The sequence below is a fragment of the Papaver somniferum genome, unplaced genomic scaffold (genome assembly GCF_003573695.1).
Source record: "Papaver somniferum cultivar HN1 unplaced genomic scaffold, ASM357369v1 unplaced-scaffold_114, whole genome shotgun sequence".
Taxonomy (NCBI): domain Eukaryota; kingdom Viridiplantae; phylum Streptophyta; class Magnoliopsida; order Ranunculales; family Papaveraceae; genus Papaver; species Papaver somniferum.
Window position 1 is genome coordinate 2,116,750 of NW_020620381.1, and position 14,930 is coordinate 2,131,679.

The 14,930-nt window shown below is 38.3% G+C and overlaps 2 protein-coding genes across 2 annotated transcripts; one reads left to right on the plus strand and one right to left on the minus strand.

The window, feature by feature from the left end:
- Positions 1–4,364: 4,364 nt before the first annotated feature.
- Positions 4,365–5,996, minus strand: LOC113328939 (ornithine decarboxylase-like). Its single transcript, XM_026575939.1, has one exon. The coding sequence runs from the start codon at positions 5,924–5,926 to the stop codon at positions 4,673–4,675; it is 1,254 nt and encodes a 417-aa protein (XP_026431724.1). The 5' UTR covers positions 5,927–5,996; the 3' UTR covers positions 4,365–4,672.
- A 1,029-nt stretch (positions 5,997–7,025) lies between these two features.
- On the plus strand, positions 7,026–7,847 carry LOC113328743. The gene has a single exon (XM_026575758.1). It carries the CDS (start codon positions 7,026–7,028, stop codon positions 7,845–7,847), a length of 822 nt encoding a protein of 273 aa, XP_026431543.1.
- Positions 7,848–14,930: the final 7,083 nt, after the last annotated feature.

The following is a 14,930-nucleotide window of genomic DNA, read 5'->3' on the forward strand; positions in this document are numbered from 1 at the left end:
TTTTAACTTGAGCGTGAATTAAACCCACTCTTCCAAGACCTTCAAAACTATAAAAACTCCATTAATCGTCTCCCAAAATCCAGCATCATATCCTCTTCCTTCAACTGATTATGTCTTGAATCTCCACCAAACTATCACCACTAGTTCCATCCCTGTCTCCACCTTGAAACTGACTCTTATCCCTTGGTGAACAACCAAAAGACTCATGGCTTGATCGGCGGCGGACTTTCTTCTTGAACTTGGTCACAGTTACTGGATACTACAACAGACACGCAGAAGAATACGAATAACACAAGATGCCAATATGAACATATCTAACGTAAAATCAAAATCGAACAGATGGAAAATTAGAGTGGAGAGGTAGAATAAGAGCAATCGAAGAAGAATAACAGAAAAATAGTGAAACCTAATTTTATAAACTATGGGTTTGAGAGAAATGTTTTCACCAAAAAAGGGTTCGCGCGTGAACTTCTCCTCCTATGGGTTTTACGGTGAAGAAAAAATGAAAAATGGGTTTCCTTGTAGTTTTCACTTCAAATAATATAAAATGGCCGAGTTTAACATTTTTCGGTTTTCTTAAAAAAAATATATAACTGCACTTAACTATCTATGTGTCGGTCATCCTACTTAGGAAAATACTTATTAGCCTTTCTTGTCTCCAAATTGTTAAAAAAAAGGAAAAACTTTCTCTCTCTCCAAACTTTCTCTCCACAACTTTGAGACGAACACTTTCTTTGCTCAGATCGGCTCCTTAGAGGCTGATCTGAGCAGATCAACTACCATCCCACGTACTCCTACTGTTCGATCTACTATCTTGTTACCTTTTAATTTAGATTTTTTTTAGATTAGTGGTTGTTCTTCAGATTTTGTGGGTTGTTTTCTAGATCTATAAATGTTAATTCATGTACAGTTTATGATCTATTCTACGGAAGAAATCATAGCATATGGTATGTGTCCCTGATTTATAAAGATCTTGATGCAACAATATCATCTCCATCGATTCAAATCAAATTTTCTTTATCTGATGGTGATGAGTATCGGAGATTAGGTTATTATGTTTTAAATTTCAATGAATTTCATGTTGGTTTTCTTATATTTATTTCTGTTTCTACTAGTTTTAGACTTTAAGCAACATGTTATCAAAAGACTTCAGCGACAGCAACATGTTCTAAGACATTTTCAACAACACCAGAGACACAAAAGACACCAGCAACAAATTTCTTTTGCAGACCGATTCAGATGAAATCCAGACCGATTCAGACAGATCTCGTCCGATGATAACCGATTCCGGTTATCTCTGTTACTGTCACTTTGAAAAAACCTTGAAAAATGGGTGAATCTTTTGATTCGTTTATACCCAGATCATTTGTTTTACTTTGCTTTTAAAAAAAAAAACCTTGAGAAATGGTTGGATCCTTAGATCCTTACATCTTTACTGATTGTAAGGGTGTTATATAAGTGGGATGAGTTACTTAGTATCCAAACTAGATCATTTAAACTTGTTCTACTACTTCAAAATTTGTCTGGAATGGTTAAGATTCTGATTCATAATATGGTCTGTAACCGTACGTGTTGCTAAGTTTTGTGATTATTTTTGTGTTTGTTGCCCGTTTGTCATACATGTAATTGTTGGAAATTCCTGGGTCAGTCATTTAATCAATCCTGAACCTGAACAGGAGTATCGTTATTAATATATTTGAGGCTTGCCTCTTTTTCGGAAAAAAATAATGTATAAACCTTTCTTGTGAACTGACTTGGTTGAACATAGTTGAGTCGAACCAAGAGACTGACACTAGTACAAACCGACTCTTCAGCCACGCCAGTCTGGTTTGGACTTGGCGTGGCCTCAGCTTGCGTGGTTTTAGGTCAGCAGGGCGTTGCTATTTGGTCATGAAGCATTTTGCACTTGGTGTGGCCAATGGTACCAATTAGACACACAAATTTTCTTTTTTGCGTTTTCATTGGTTCTCCTATGGACACACAACTTGTAATTTGCGTAGCCATTGTGTATCATACAGACACGCAATTTTTGTTTTGGCGTTGCCATTGGTTACCCGATAGACACGCCAGTATGGGATTAGCGTGTCTATATGTGATATTTAGCCACGCCAAATTAAAATTACCCTCATCCACGTGGTTGTATTAGGAACCGTTGATTCTCTTTTAAGACGATGCAATCTTGACCTTTAAATTAGATGCATCTTTCACCGTCCACATGCAATGTTGTGAGCCGTTCATTGGATATCCTATGGACACACCATATAGCGTGGATATATGTGATATTTGGCCACGCCAAATTAAAATTACCCTCATCCACGTGGCTGTATTAGGAACCGTTGATTCTCTTTTAAGATGATGCAACCTTGACCTTTAAATTAGATGCATCCGACACCGTCCACATGTAACGTTGTGAGCCTTCCATTGGATATCCTATAGACACGCCATATAGCGTGGGTACATGTTATATTTAGCCATGCCAAATTATAATTATCCTCATCCACGTGACTGTATTAGGAACCATTGATTCTCTTTTAAGGTGATTCAATATTGACCGTCAAATTTGATGCATCCTACACTATACACTTGTAACGTTATGATCCGTTGATTTGATATCCTATGGATACACCATATAACATGGATATATCTTATATTCCGCCACGCCAATTTACATTTGCTTAACGTGGCTTCATGTTATGTTTAGCCACGTCAATTAATCTTAAAGCGTGTGTCATACGCGTGTGACGCCTCTAAGACGTTCATATATGACGCATCTATCCAAATTCTTTTATATATTAGAAATTGTGGTTAAATATGAAATTCATATATGCCAAAAATTCATAGTATTATTAATCACACAGTAAAATGTTGAGCTTTGATCTGACAGTTTGCAAAACAAAATATTAAAGAGCAGTTAACTAAAAGTCATCAGTTTTTCTTCAACTTTTTTGATGGTGGTGTCTCTTTATTCAATGGATCAGGTTGTGACATTCTCGACGCTCCAAACCTTGTTTTCTATGTTTCCCATATGGAAGTTGGTCTGCCTGCTCTACATTTGAAACATATAACTTCTTTTGCACCTCTTTAGGCTTCGCAGAAAGCATTTCAGAGGCTGCACGACTCCGGGAGTGTTGAACTAATGCTAGGTGCTCCTCATTCCGTTGATCATCTGCTAGGCTGGTAAGTGTTCTTAGATCACTATCCAATTTATTTTCAGAATTTAAAACTGGTTCTGGTTGCTTAGGAGGTTTTCCATGCTGTGGCGTTTCCTGCAACAAGAGATTAAATGTATTAGATATAATAAAATCCTAGGAGAATTCGTCTGAAAGCCGCACCATTTTTCACAACTGACGCCTATAATAAAATCTGTAACCAAATATCTTTATTCAATAGATCAATTATCTAAATTTACACTAGCATTCATGTTCCATTTAGTTGTTAATATATTTCTGTCTCATACTTATTCTTTAATCAAACTGAATACATGATTTACGTAAAACAATATATATATATATATATATATATATATATACTTGATTAGAAAGCAAAAGAGCTATAAAACTAACCTTGTCACCGGAGATGGTACATTTATCTTTTGTCTATGCCACAAAACTGTTCTCATCTTAGATCATTGTCTTAAAGTCACCACTTGGTTCTGTTAACACGAACAATGGATCGATAACCTCAAGAATATTGAAAGCATAAAAGTTACTAGGAAGATTTTCTCCATGTATTTTCTAGTTAGGCACCATAGGTAAAATACTTCCTCTAGGAATTACATTTTCCCTAGATCCATCCCAAAAGTCGTATTTTTCTGCCTACAGAATTGGTACGGCATATGAACATCATATAAAGAGAAGACGCTAGCTAGAATTAGCAATATAGATTTATAACCAAAAAAAAAAAAAACTCCATTAGATGTCTTAGCCAGAGGTTCTCTCATAAATGCACACGATTTCTCTAGAGATATTGAAGGATTTGGCTAGGAATTACTGGTAGAGTTCTGTATAAGATTAGGAGACTTCTTCTTAGATCCATCAGAAGGGTTGCTAGGTACAACAGACTTCCCTACAGAAGTAGATGGTTGGGAATTACTGGTAGAAATCTGCATAAAATTAGAAAAATGCTACTTAGTTACTTTCGAAATATTTCTATTTTTCTACGTTTTCTAATTTACACTTGGATCGGTGATTCATATAAACTTCTCAGGGGAAGAATTGGAAGAATAATTACGACCAACTTACGGGAAATTCGTTTACTATCCATGCCACTGCATCTAAAGATTGTGAGTGGATACAGATAATTTGGTTTAGCCTATAAATGAAAAGTTCAAGTGGTTCATTCCATAAACAAAATCATTTTCCCATTAAATAACAAGTGGTTCTGAAAATTCAATTACGAGACAAAGACTTCACATCCATAAATAGATAATGCATAGATATTTTTACAACTTGATGAATAATTTGAAAAATCTATGTAATTGGTCCAAACACATGGTGTTGTAACTTCCGAATAGTCTTCAAATCTTGGCCATAATTATGAATGGAGTAGAATGGCTGAATATATAGGTGAGGTCTGCAGTCGATGAATGGAAAGTAGCTAGGTACTGGAAAGTTTGTTGATACCATTAAACACTTCATCCGAACTGACACTTCAAAAAATAAATAAAGGAGGCCTATTTGAGAATGGAATGGGCAAGGTATGTAGGTATTGACGTGGTATTGAAACCATTAAAATTGGTACCAGTCGATGCAGTATAGGCCCCCATATCTGGCCAAACAAGCCAATCATTCACCTTTAGATCTGGCAATTGATAATTTCTAAGAACTGTATCTAGTGCATCACAAGTTGGCCCAAACACAGTAGAGGCATATGTCTTCACTCCTGCGCAATTAGGATTATCGGGGTTTGATGTATAAGCTAATGGTTTCGCCGTGAGAGGGGTATGATGATCGTATAACAAAATATTCATAGAACCATATATGCCGTCACTGATATAATACTCCCTCAACTCTCCTCGAACACGTTTACCTATGATGTTGGTGACTAACGTGAATGCTGTCTCGGAAAAGAACCGTCCTGGTTCTGAAATCAACATCAAGTCTTGGTCATCAGGAAAGTAAGTTCTGAGAGCATCTTTAATAGTAATCGCAGCATCCTCAAACTGTGAACCAGCAGTAAACCCACCACCGATATCAAGTATATGCATCTTAGCCATACCAAGATTTGCTGCAGTACTAAAAACCGTTTTAGCTTCAGAAATTGCAGCGCGATATGCTCTTGCATGTCTCGCACCACTACCAACATGAAAAGCAACCCCGTGAACAATAAAATTCGCAGCATTAGCAGATTCTAGCAGTGAAAGAAACTCTTCTGGCAAGGCACCGTATTTATCACCTAACGGCCACAGAGCACCTGCATCTTCAGGTGGCTTAATACGCATCAGCAACCCACATTTTGGGTGAAATTCTCCCAACTTTTCAACTTCATCAGTAGAATCAAATGTAGCAAGATTGACACCAACTGTAGCCGCGTAAATAATATCAGACTCACTCTTACACGGGTTCGCGAAAATAATACGATCAGGTGAAACACCTAAATCAAGAACAGTTTTGATTTCGATTTTGCTAGCGCAGTCGAAGTTTGCTCCTAACGAAGCAAGGGTACAAAGTAAAGATGGTTCAGGATTACATTTCACAGCATAAAAGGGTTTGATAGTCGGAAGACTATGGTTCCATTTCTCCATAAGATTAACAATCTGTACCGAGTCCAAAACATAGAAAGGATGTTTTACTTCTTGTTTTGTGGTTGAAATAATTGAGTTAATGAAATCAGTAACTCCATTTGTTGCTGCAGTCGTGACCCCTTTTCCTCCTTTAATCCCTGGTGCTCCCAATACCTCCTGATGATTCTTTTGGTTCATTTCCATTTTTCAAATCTGGGAAATCAAGAAAACGAAACAAACAGAGATGATGAAATAAGAGGAAGTCGAAACTAAGCTAAAGGTATTGTCTTATAAAAAAAGATAAGATAAGATTGCATGCCAGTAGGTTTCTTATCCCAGTAGATAAAAAAAGCATTGAATGCCAGTAGATGTGGAAATATAATTGGAATTTAAAATAAACAATAGACTGAGTGGAAATATCCCAAGAGGGGACCATTTTGATACATTAATTGAGCCTAGATTGCTTACGAAGATCACTCGTGAGAGTGCTCCAGGAGATACAAATGAAGTGGAAGAAAATGATCAAGAAGATGCAAAAAGAAGGTGTCGTTGTTTTATGCTATGGTTGCTTCGGGGTCTGTAGTCGGATTTTGGGGCATGTTTATTTTTCTAGTTCTTCTGTAATTAGAAAATAACTTACATGTCAGAAGTACCATAGGGATCTCGTCGCTCCATTAGCGGATTTGGAGTCAGTTTGCTACTTTCTTTGGTTTTAATGAGAAGAACGCCAACAGTTGCGAGCAATAGTAGTCCTGTGATTAATAAGGTGACGAATATTAGCTCAGTGGTAGTAGTCGATATGGACTCGATGTAAATAATCAAGTTGTAAGGGTACTTACTAATAGACAATATATTTAGAGACATATTTAGAGATATTAGTTACCATAATATTCTGGGAGAATACCAGATTTCCTGTAATACTACAACTCTATTTATATGAGTTTATGGAATGATAATAGATAAGGATTGATTACCTTCCGACATGGTATCACGAGACCAACCTCGATCCATCTTCATTTTCCTCTAAAAATCAATAATAATCATCCATGACAAGTGAAAAATCCATGGGAAGTGACAAAAAATCCTTACATCCGGCCTTCGCCGTTTCTAACATCAAAGTTTTGATCCTATTACTCTAGATATCAAACAAGACGAATATTCTTCTTGGGTCTTCCTTTTTCAACTTCATATTCAAGCACACAACCTCCTTTATCTTATTGACGATTCCTTTCCACCACCAGATCTTGATGCTGCCACCGTACTACAACTTGATGCTCTCTGTCGTCAATGGATGTTCTCCACCATGGCCAAAGATTTGATGCTTACTGTTCTCAAAACTGGAAAAACTGCGAAGGAGTTATGGAATCATCTTAAACGCCTCTTCCAAGACAACAAAGGAAGCCGTGCCGCCAACCTGGAAAGTAAGTTCGTCAACCTCAAATTTGTTGATTGTAACGATGTTGATGATTATTGTGATAAGCTACAGGCACTTTCAAATAGACCAAGTGACCTTGATTTTCCTATGGATGAAAAACGATTGGTTATCCAACTTGTCAATGGACTTCCAGAGGAATACAATACTGTTGCCTCTTTCATTCAACAATCGATGCCATCTTTTGACACTGCTCGATCTCAACTGCGCACTGAGGAGATTCGACGCGACCAGCAATCAAATTCTGGCTCCCACACTGCCCTTGCAGCTGCCAACAGCCACCGTCTTCCGCCTGCTACTCCTTATTCCGCTGCCAACAGTCGTCATCTTCAGTCTGTACATCACCGATCTGAGCCCAGTGCACACAGCTTTCATCTGGGCCGCCAAGCACCCATCTTGCCAACCCCAGCAGGCCCAAGGAAACCCTACCCAACTGCTCCTCACTGGGCTCCTCACTGGACGCCTCCGCCAAGCCCATATCCGTCTGTCCCTGACTGGGCTTCTCAGCAGCAGTTTTCTGGTCGTGGCCGAGGGCGCCAGTTCCGTGGGCGTGGTCGTGGCCGTGGTCGCAGCAACTTCTCAGCCCGTTCACCACAAGCATACATCACTCCTACCACGGAATACCTTCAACCATCGGATATTGCTGAAGCATACAGCTCCATGAGCATTCGACAGCCAGATGATGATTTCTAAATGGACACTGGCGCAACCTCACACATCACCTCGAATCCAGGTACCTTACATAATGTTTTTCCTTCAGAGTATTGTACAGTCTATTTTAGTGGGAAATGGTAGTAGCATTCCAGTAACTGCCTGTGGCTCTAAGTTCATAAATCTTCCATCTCACACCCTTCACCTCAAAGACACTCTTGTCGTTCCTTCCATCATCAAAAACTTAATCTCTGTTCGTAAATTTACCACCGATAATCATGTGTAGAGCTGTCAATTTATAACCCGGCTTGCGGGTTGACCCTAACCCGGTTTGTTTCAACCCGGCCCGGCTTGGCTTGTTGTCTAAACGAGCCGGGTTAGGGTTGGCATAGACAACCCTACTAGAAAACAAGCCGGGCTAGGGCCAATCCGCGGGTTACCCATCAACCCGTCAAAATTAATAAATATATCCCTCAATCCCACCAACTCTTTAAAATCCATGATTTGCAAACATATATTAGAATTAATTAATTTTAAATCAATAAATAAAACTAATTTTGGATCTACCCAAACAAATATAACAATTTTTAGATTTTAAATAATCAATCAATAAATTAAATTACAACTTAGATTCATCAATCACATATTTATTCGGGATGTCCTAAATTGATAAAAGGACTAGCATAATTTAAACAGTGAGTTAGTCTTACTCACATTAATTTAAACTTATAAAATGATAAAAAAAAAGTAAAATGCTTAGTTGATGTTAGGGTTCTCTGCCTAAGAAAACTAAAGCGACGTAACCGGCTATATCGTTGATTAAGTGGCAATAAAAACGTCCACTTTACAACTCAGTGGTGGGGCTTCTAGTTAAACACCAAATTGACCTAGATTCGACCTTTACTAAATGAATAATCCTAAACAATCCTAGATTTTAAATTTAATTTTTAAATTGATAACATTAACAAGCCAACCCGCCAACCCGTCAGGGTTGACCCGTCTAGGGCTAGGGTTGGGGTTTTGAGCTTGTTCGTGAATAGTATTAGGGCTAGGGTTGACCCTAACCCTAGTACGGGTTGGCAAGCTAGGGCCGGGTTGACCCTAGCTTGCCCGTTTGACAGCTCTAATCATGTGTCTATTGAATTTGATCCTTATGGTTTTTCTGTGAAGGATTTGAATTCGAGGACTATTCTACGATGTGATAGTTCTGGAGAGCTCTATCCCATCACTACATCTGCCGTGCAATCCTCCCTTTCGCCACTACCTCACCAATTTTCTCTTGTTGTCTGCTCCCTTGACTTTTGGCATAGTCGCCTCGGTCATCCTGGCAAGGCTGTCTTAGATGCATTACGCATAAAGTCTTTTATTAAATGTAATAAGGATCATTCCCCCAATCTTTGTCATTCTTGTCAAATTAGCAAACATGTTCGTCTTCCCTTTTATGACTCTCATTCTACCAGTGTTGCTCCTTTTGATATAATTCATAGTGATTTATGGATATCTCCGTTGAATATTGACACGGGGTTTCGTTATTATCTTCTCTTCCTGGATGATTTCACTAATTATCTATGGGTCTTTCCACTAAAACTAAAATCCCAAGTCTTCACCAAATTTTTGGAATTCTGATCTTTTGTTCAAACTCAATTTGAACGTCAAATTAAATCCTTCCAATGCGACATGGGTCGCGAATTTGACAACTCATCTTTTCACAATTTTGCTAGTCAAAACGGTTTAGCATTTCGTTTCTCTTGTCCCCATACATCCTCTCAAAATGGTAAGGCGGAACGCATGATTCGCCGAATCAATGATATCACTCGTACTCTAATTTCTCATGCATCCGTTCCCCCACAATATTGGGTCTATTCTCTTCTTATGTCCGTCTACCTACACAACATTATTCCCACTAAAATTCTCCGTTTCCAATCACCGGTGTCCATCTTATATAGACGCCAACCCATGTATGATCATCTTCACATTTTTGGTTGTCTTTGCTACCCTAATCTTTCTTCCACGACACCACTCAGACTTGCTCCTCGTTCCATTAGGTGTGTTTTTCTTGGTTTCCCACCTAATCATCGTGGTTATCGTTGTCTTGATATTTCCACAAACAAATTCATCATTTCAAGACATGTCACATTTGATGAGAACACTTTCCCTTTTTCAAGTTCCTCTCATCTAGGCTCTTCCCCTCCTCAAGACCCACGAATTCATCCTTTTTACTCCTTTCTAGACTCTTCACCTTCTGCCCCTCCTGTAGCCTCTACAACTTCTCCTACGCCATTCCCCATCTCCGCTCTTGTTCACCCTCTGCTTGCACCAAGCCCACGATCAACTCAATACACTCCTCCTCACCGACGGCCCAGTTCTCCTTCTCAGCCCACTCCTACTCAGCCCACATCTCTGTCCTTCCCACAGCCCACTACACTCCACTCTCCACCAACCTCCCCTGCCCAGCCCATTCCCGTGCTGCCCATCACGGTAGACTCCCCACAGGCCACCAACGTTCCGTCTGTCCCTTCAGCCCACTCCATGCAACCTCCCCTTCCAGCCCACTCCATCCAACCTCCCCTTCCAGCCCACTCCATCCAGCCTCCCCTTCCAGCCCACAGCTTCCCGCACCCTCTCGCCCAACTACTAGGGCTTCCCGTGGCATTTTCCGCCCCATCCAGAAACTGAACCTTCATGTCCAAACCAATTCTCCTATATCCCCTCTTCCCCGTTCTTACCTTCATGCACTTAGAGACCCAAACTGGAATCTTGCCATGCATAACGAATACAATGCTATGAAAACGACCGGTACTTGGGATCTTGTTCCTCGCCCCCGGAATGCTCCTATCATTCGGTCGATGTGGCTCTTCCGTCACAAGTTTCACGCTGATGGCACTTTACAGCGGTACAACGCTTGCCTAGTGGCAAATGGCAAGTCTCAACGGGTTGGAGTTGATTGTTTTGAGACGTTTAGTCCGGTTGTTAAACCAGCAACTATACGTACTGTGCTCAGTATAGCAACATCACGTTCGTGGGGTATTCGTCAACTAGACGTCAAAAATGCCTTTCTTCATGGTGACCTGGCCGAAATGGTTTATATGCATCAACCACCGGGTTTTGTTGACTCCGCTCATCCCGATTATGTTTGCCGCCTCCGTAGGTCTCTTTATGGACTTAAACAGGCACCTCATGCATGGTTTCAGCGATTTTCACAATTTATTATTGGTTGCGGTTTTCGTGGCAGTGTTTCTGATCCCTCACTATTTGTTTCACCTCATGCATACCTATTAATTTATGTGGATGATATTTTCCTAACCGCCTCTACTGATGCCCTTCTAGGTCGTTTCATTGAGTTGATGAAACGTGAATTTTCTATGACTGATCTTGGTGTGTTACACCAATTTCTGGGTATTACTGTGACTCGCTCAGATTCAGGATTATTTCTGTCACAGTCTTCATATGCACGGGATATTATTGCTCATGCATCGATGACGAACTGCAACCCAGTCGGTACTCCAGTTGATACACAACCGAAGCTCAGTACTACATCTGGCCCAGCACTTCAGGATCCAACATTATACAGAAGTCTGGCCGGAGTTCTTCAATACCTGACCTTCACCCGCCCCGACATTTCATATGCCGTGCATCAGGTTTGCTTATTTATGCATGACCCTAGGGAGTCACATATGCAGGCTATAAAACGCATTCTCAGCTATTTTCAGGCACTCTTGATCACGGCTTGTTTCTCTCCGCTTCCACTGTCACTGGTTTGACTGCATATTCTGATGCTGATTGGGCGGGTTGTCCGGATTCTCGTCGATCGACCTCTGGCTACTGCATCTTTCTTGGAGACAACCTCATCTCTTGGTCATCCAAACGACAAGCTACTGTATCTCGTTCTAGTGCGGAGGCCGAATACAGAGGCGTTGTAAATGTTGTTGCTGAGACTACTTGATTACGCAATTTACTTCTCGAGCTTCACATTCCATTACGACGTGCCACTATTGTCTTCTGTGATAACGTTAGTGCGATTTACATGTCCGGGGATCCTGTCCAGCACCAATGCACTAAACATGTGGAGATTGATATTCATTTTGTACGTGAGCGTGTACGTATCAGTGACATTCATGTTTTGCACATCCCTTCTGACAGTCAATATGCAGATATCTTCACCAAAGGCCTTCCACGAGTATTGTTTGTTCGTTTCCGTTCTAGTCTTAACGTGTGCTCCTCTCCCGTTACGACTAAGGGGGTGTAATAGACAATATATTTAGAGACATATTTAGAGATATTAGTTACCATAATATTCTGGGAGAATACCAGATTTCCTGTAATAGTACAACTCTATTTATATGAGTTTATGGAATGATAATAGATAAGGATTGATTACCTTCCGACACTTACTTTTGACGACGTTGCAATTATCCTTGTACTTTGACTGATGCACTTATCATTTGCTAGTAAAAACTACAGCAAAGAAAGGAACAATTAATTAGTACTGTAAGACATTAAAATACATATTATGCTTCCCCTAGCAAACATCACAGGGGGATAATTAATTGGAAGAATTTTACAGCTAACTTAGGAAAAAGGCATTTACTATCAATGTGTGCTACATCTAAATTAAAATTGTGAGTGAATACAGATAATATGGTTTAGTCAATAAATCAAACGTTCAAGTAGTTAATCACTTTATCGTTCCATAAACAAAATCAATTTCAGCGCAACAAAATCATGTCCCACTAAATAACAAGTGGTTCTGAAAATTTAATGACCAGACAAAGACTTCACATCCATAAATCCTATTATTTCCATTCATTCATTCACTGCAGACCTCACCCATTCAACTCATTCTTATCGCCTAGATTTTTCAGTGAACAACTCCGTCTGCTTGGAGTTCGGACCAATATGATAAGTAGGAATTACCAATAAGTATTATTACGGTAGTCTTAGTTAGTGGTAGGTCCACCCACTAAAGTCCAGTAATCAATGGTTCATAATACATAGAAATAGAGAAAATTGGACCAAATTTTTTATCCCCTGGTCCGGTACACGTGCGGAATGTCATAATCCACTTTTAAAAATACTCGAACTACCCATTCCCTGATAATACATATATATCTCTTAAAAAAAAATCACCATTTTTTATAGATCTGAGTTCCGCTCTCCTCCTCTCTTTCTGCTTCTGCTCAAATTTTGCTTCTGCTTTTGATTACGAGCTAGAGTTTTTCTGAAGATCTCTTTGAAGATTTACATGTATGTTATGTAATATCTCTTTCTACTGCTATTTTCTGTTTTTTTTTTCAACTGAATCTGTGAAGATCGGATCATTTTGATTATGTTTTCACTTTCTTGTTTTGTTTTTTGTTTTGTTTTTTGCGTGTATTTTCGTTTTGGTTTGTTTTTTACGAATCTTGATCGTAATTATTCAAATTTTTGGTTAGATTATGATGTTTTTAACATATCTGAACTTTGGATTTGATTATCTTGTTGTTTTCGCTTCTTTATTTTATCAAAATTGTGCTTGTTTGTTGTTTCAGGGGTATTATCCAACAGTACATATGCTGCATACTGATAAAAATTTCTTTTGATTATGTTTTGTTCTTTGTTTTATCACTTGTTTTTGTTTGATTCATAAGTACATATCTTCGATTCTGAAATAAGCCTCTCTCGACTATGTTATTTTGATAGATTCTTTACATACAATTGTTTTTTAGTTCATGAATCAACAGTACATATGTGGCATACTGATATAAACTGTTATTTTGGGTTGATCCATTAGTACGTATGTGTAGTACTGAAATATGTTCTTTAATTCGGCTATATTCATGGATTCATCACTTTTTCTTTACATGCATTTGATTTTTTAGTTCATGAATACGCAGTACGTATATGGCGTACTGAAAGAAATTTCTTTTAATTTTTGTTTTATTCAAAGTTTTGCCACTGTTTTTGGGTTCGATCTATGAGTACGTTTGTGTAATACTGAAACATGTGATTTGATTCAGTTATATTCATGGATTCATTATTTCTTCTTTACATGCAGTTGATTGTTTGGTTCATGAATACGCAGTACGTATATGGTGTACTAATAGAAACCTCTTCTGATTTTGTTTTATTCATAGTTTTGTCATTGTTTGTGGGTTCGATCTATGAGTACGTATGTGTAATACTGAAACATGTTCTTTGATTATGTTATATTCATCAATTTATAATTCTTATTTACATGCAGTTGATTTTTAGTTCATGAATATGCAGTACGTATATGGTGTACTGATAGAAACTTCTTTTGATTCTTTTTTATTCAGAGTTTTGCCACATTTTTATTTGTTTGATCCATGAGTACGTATGTGAAATACTGAAATATGTGCTAATTTTGTATAGCTTTTTTCTGTGTTTGCAGTGCATATTAAGGTTTTCCTTTATTTTTATTATGATTTAATATTGTATTAAAGAAATATTAGGGATTAATTGGTATTATCCTACAATATATGTGATGTATAACATTTTCTAATTCATTTATCATTGATTCTAACAAACATGTACTTTTCCTGTAAGCAGTGCAGCAGATACATACTCAAATTCGTAAGCAGCAGATATATACTTAATTTGTAAGAAGTTTAGCGGATACGCGACAGATATGTACTCAGATTTGTAAGTAATCTAGCAAATATGTATTCGAATTTATAAGCAGTGTAGTAGATATGTACTCGAATTTATAATCAGTATAACAAATATGTACTTTATGTAATGAACGTGTAAACACACAGTAACAATGGGTATTATGGTCATTTCCGTGTTTTAATTAATTTTGGACCTCTATATAAAAAAAATCCGATTAAACCCTACCATAACTAGGGATGCACAAAACCGAACCAGAACCGAAAACGAAACCGAAGATTTTAAACCGAACCGAACCGAAACCATATTGCTATGGTTTATTAATGGTTGTCAGTTTCAGATAACCAAAAGTATTGGTTTCGGTTTAGGTTTTATCTCAAAACGAACCAAAAACCAATTGGTTAACCGATTAATAGTGACCATAGCAGAATGAATGTTTTCACACTGATGAATTGTAGTTAATGAATGGTTAGGACTCTTAGGAGGATTATTCGAGTTAAAGCCTTTTGTTGTCAT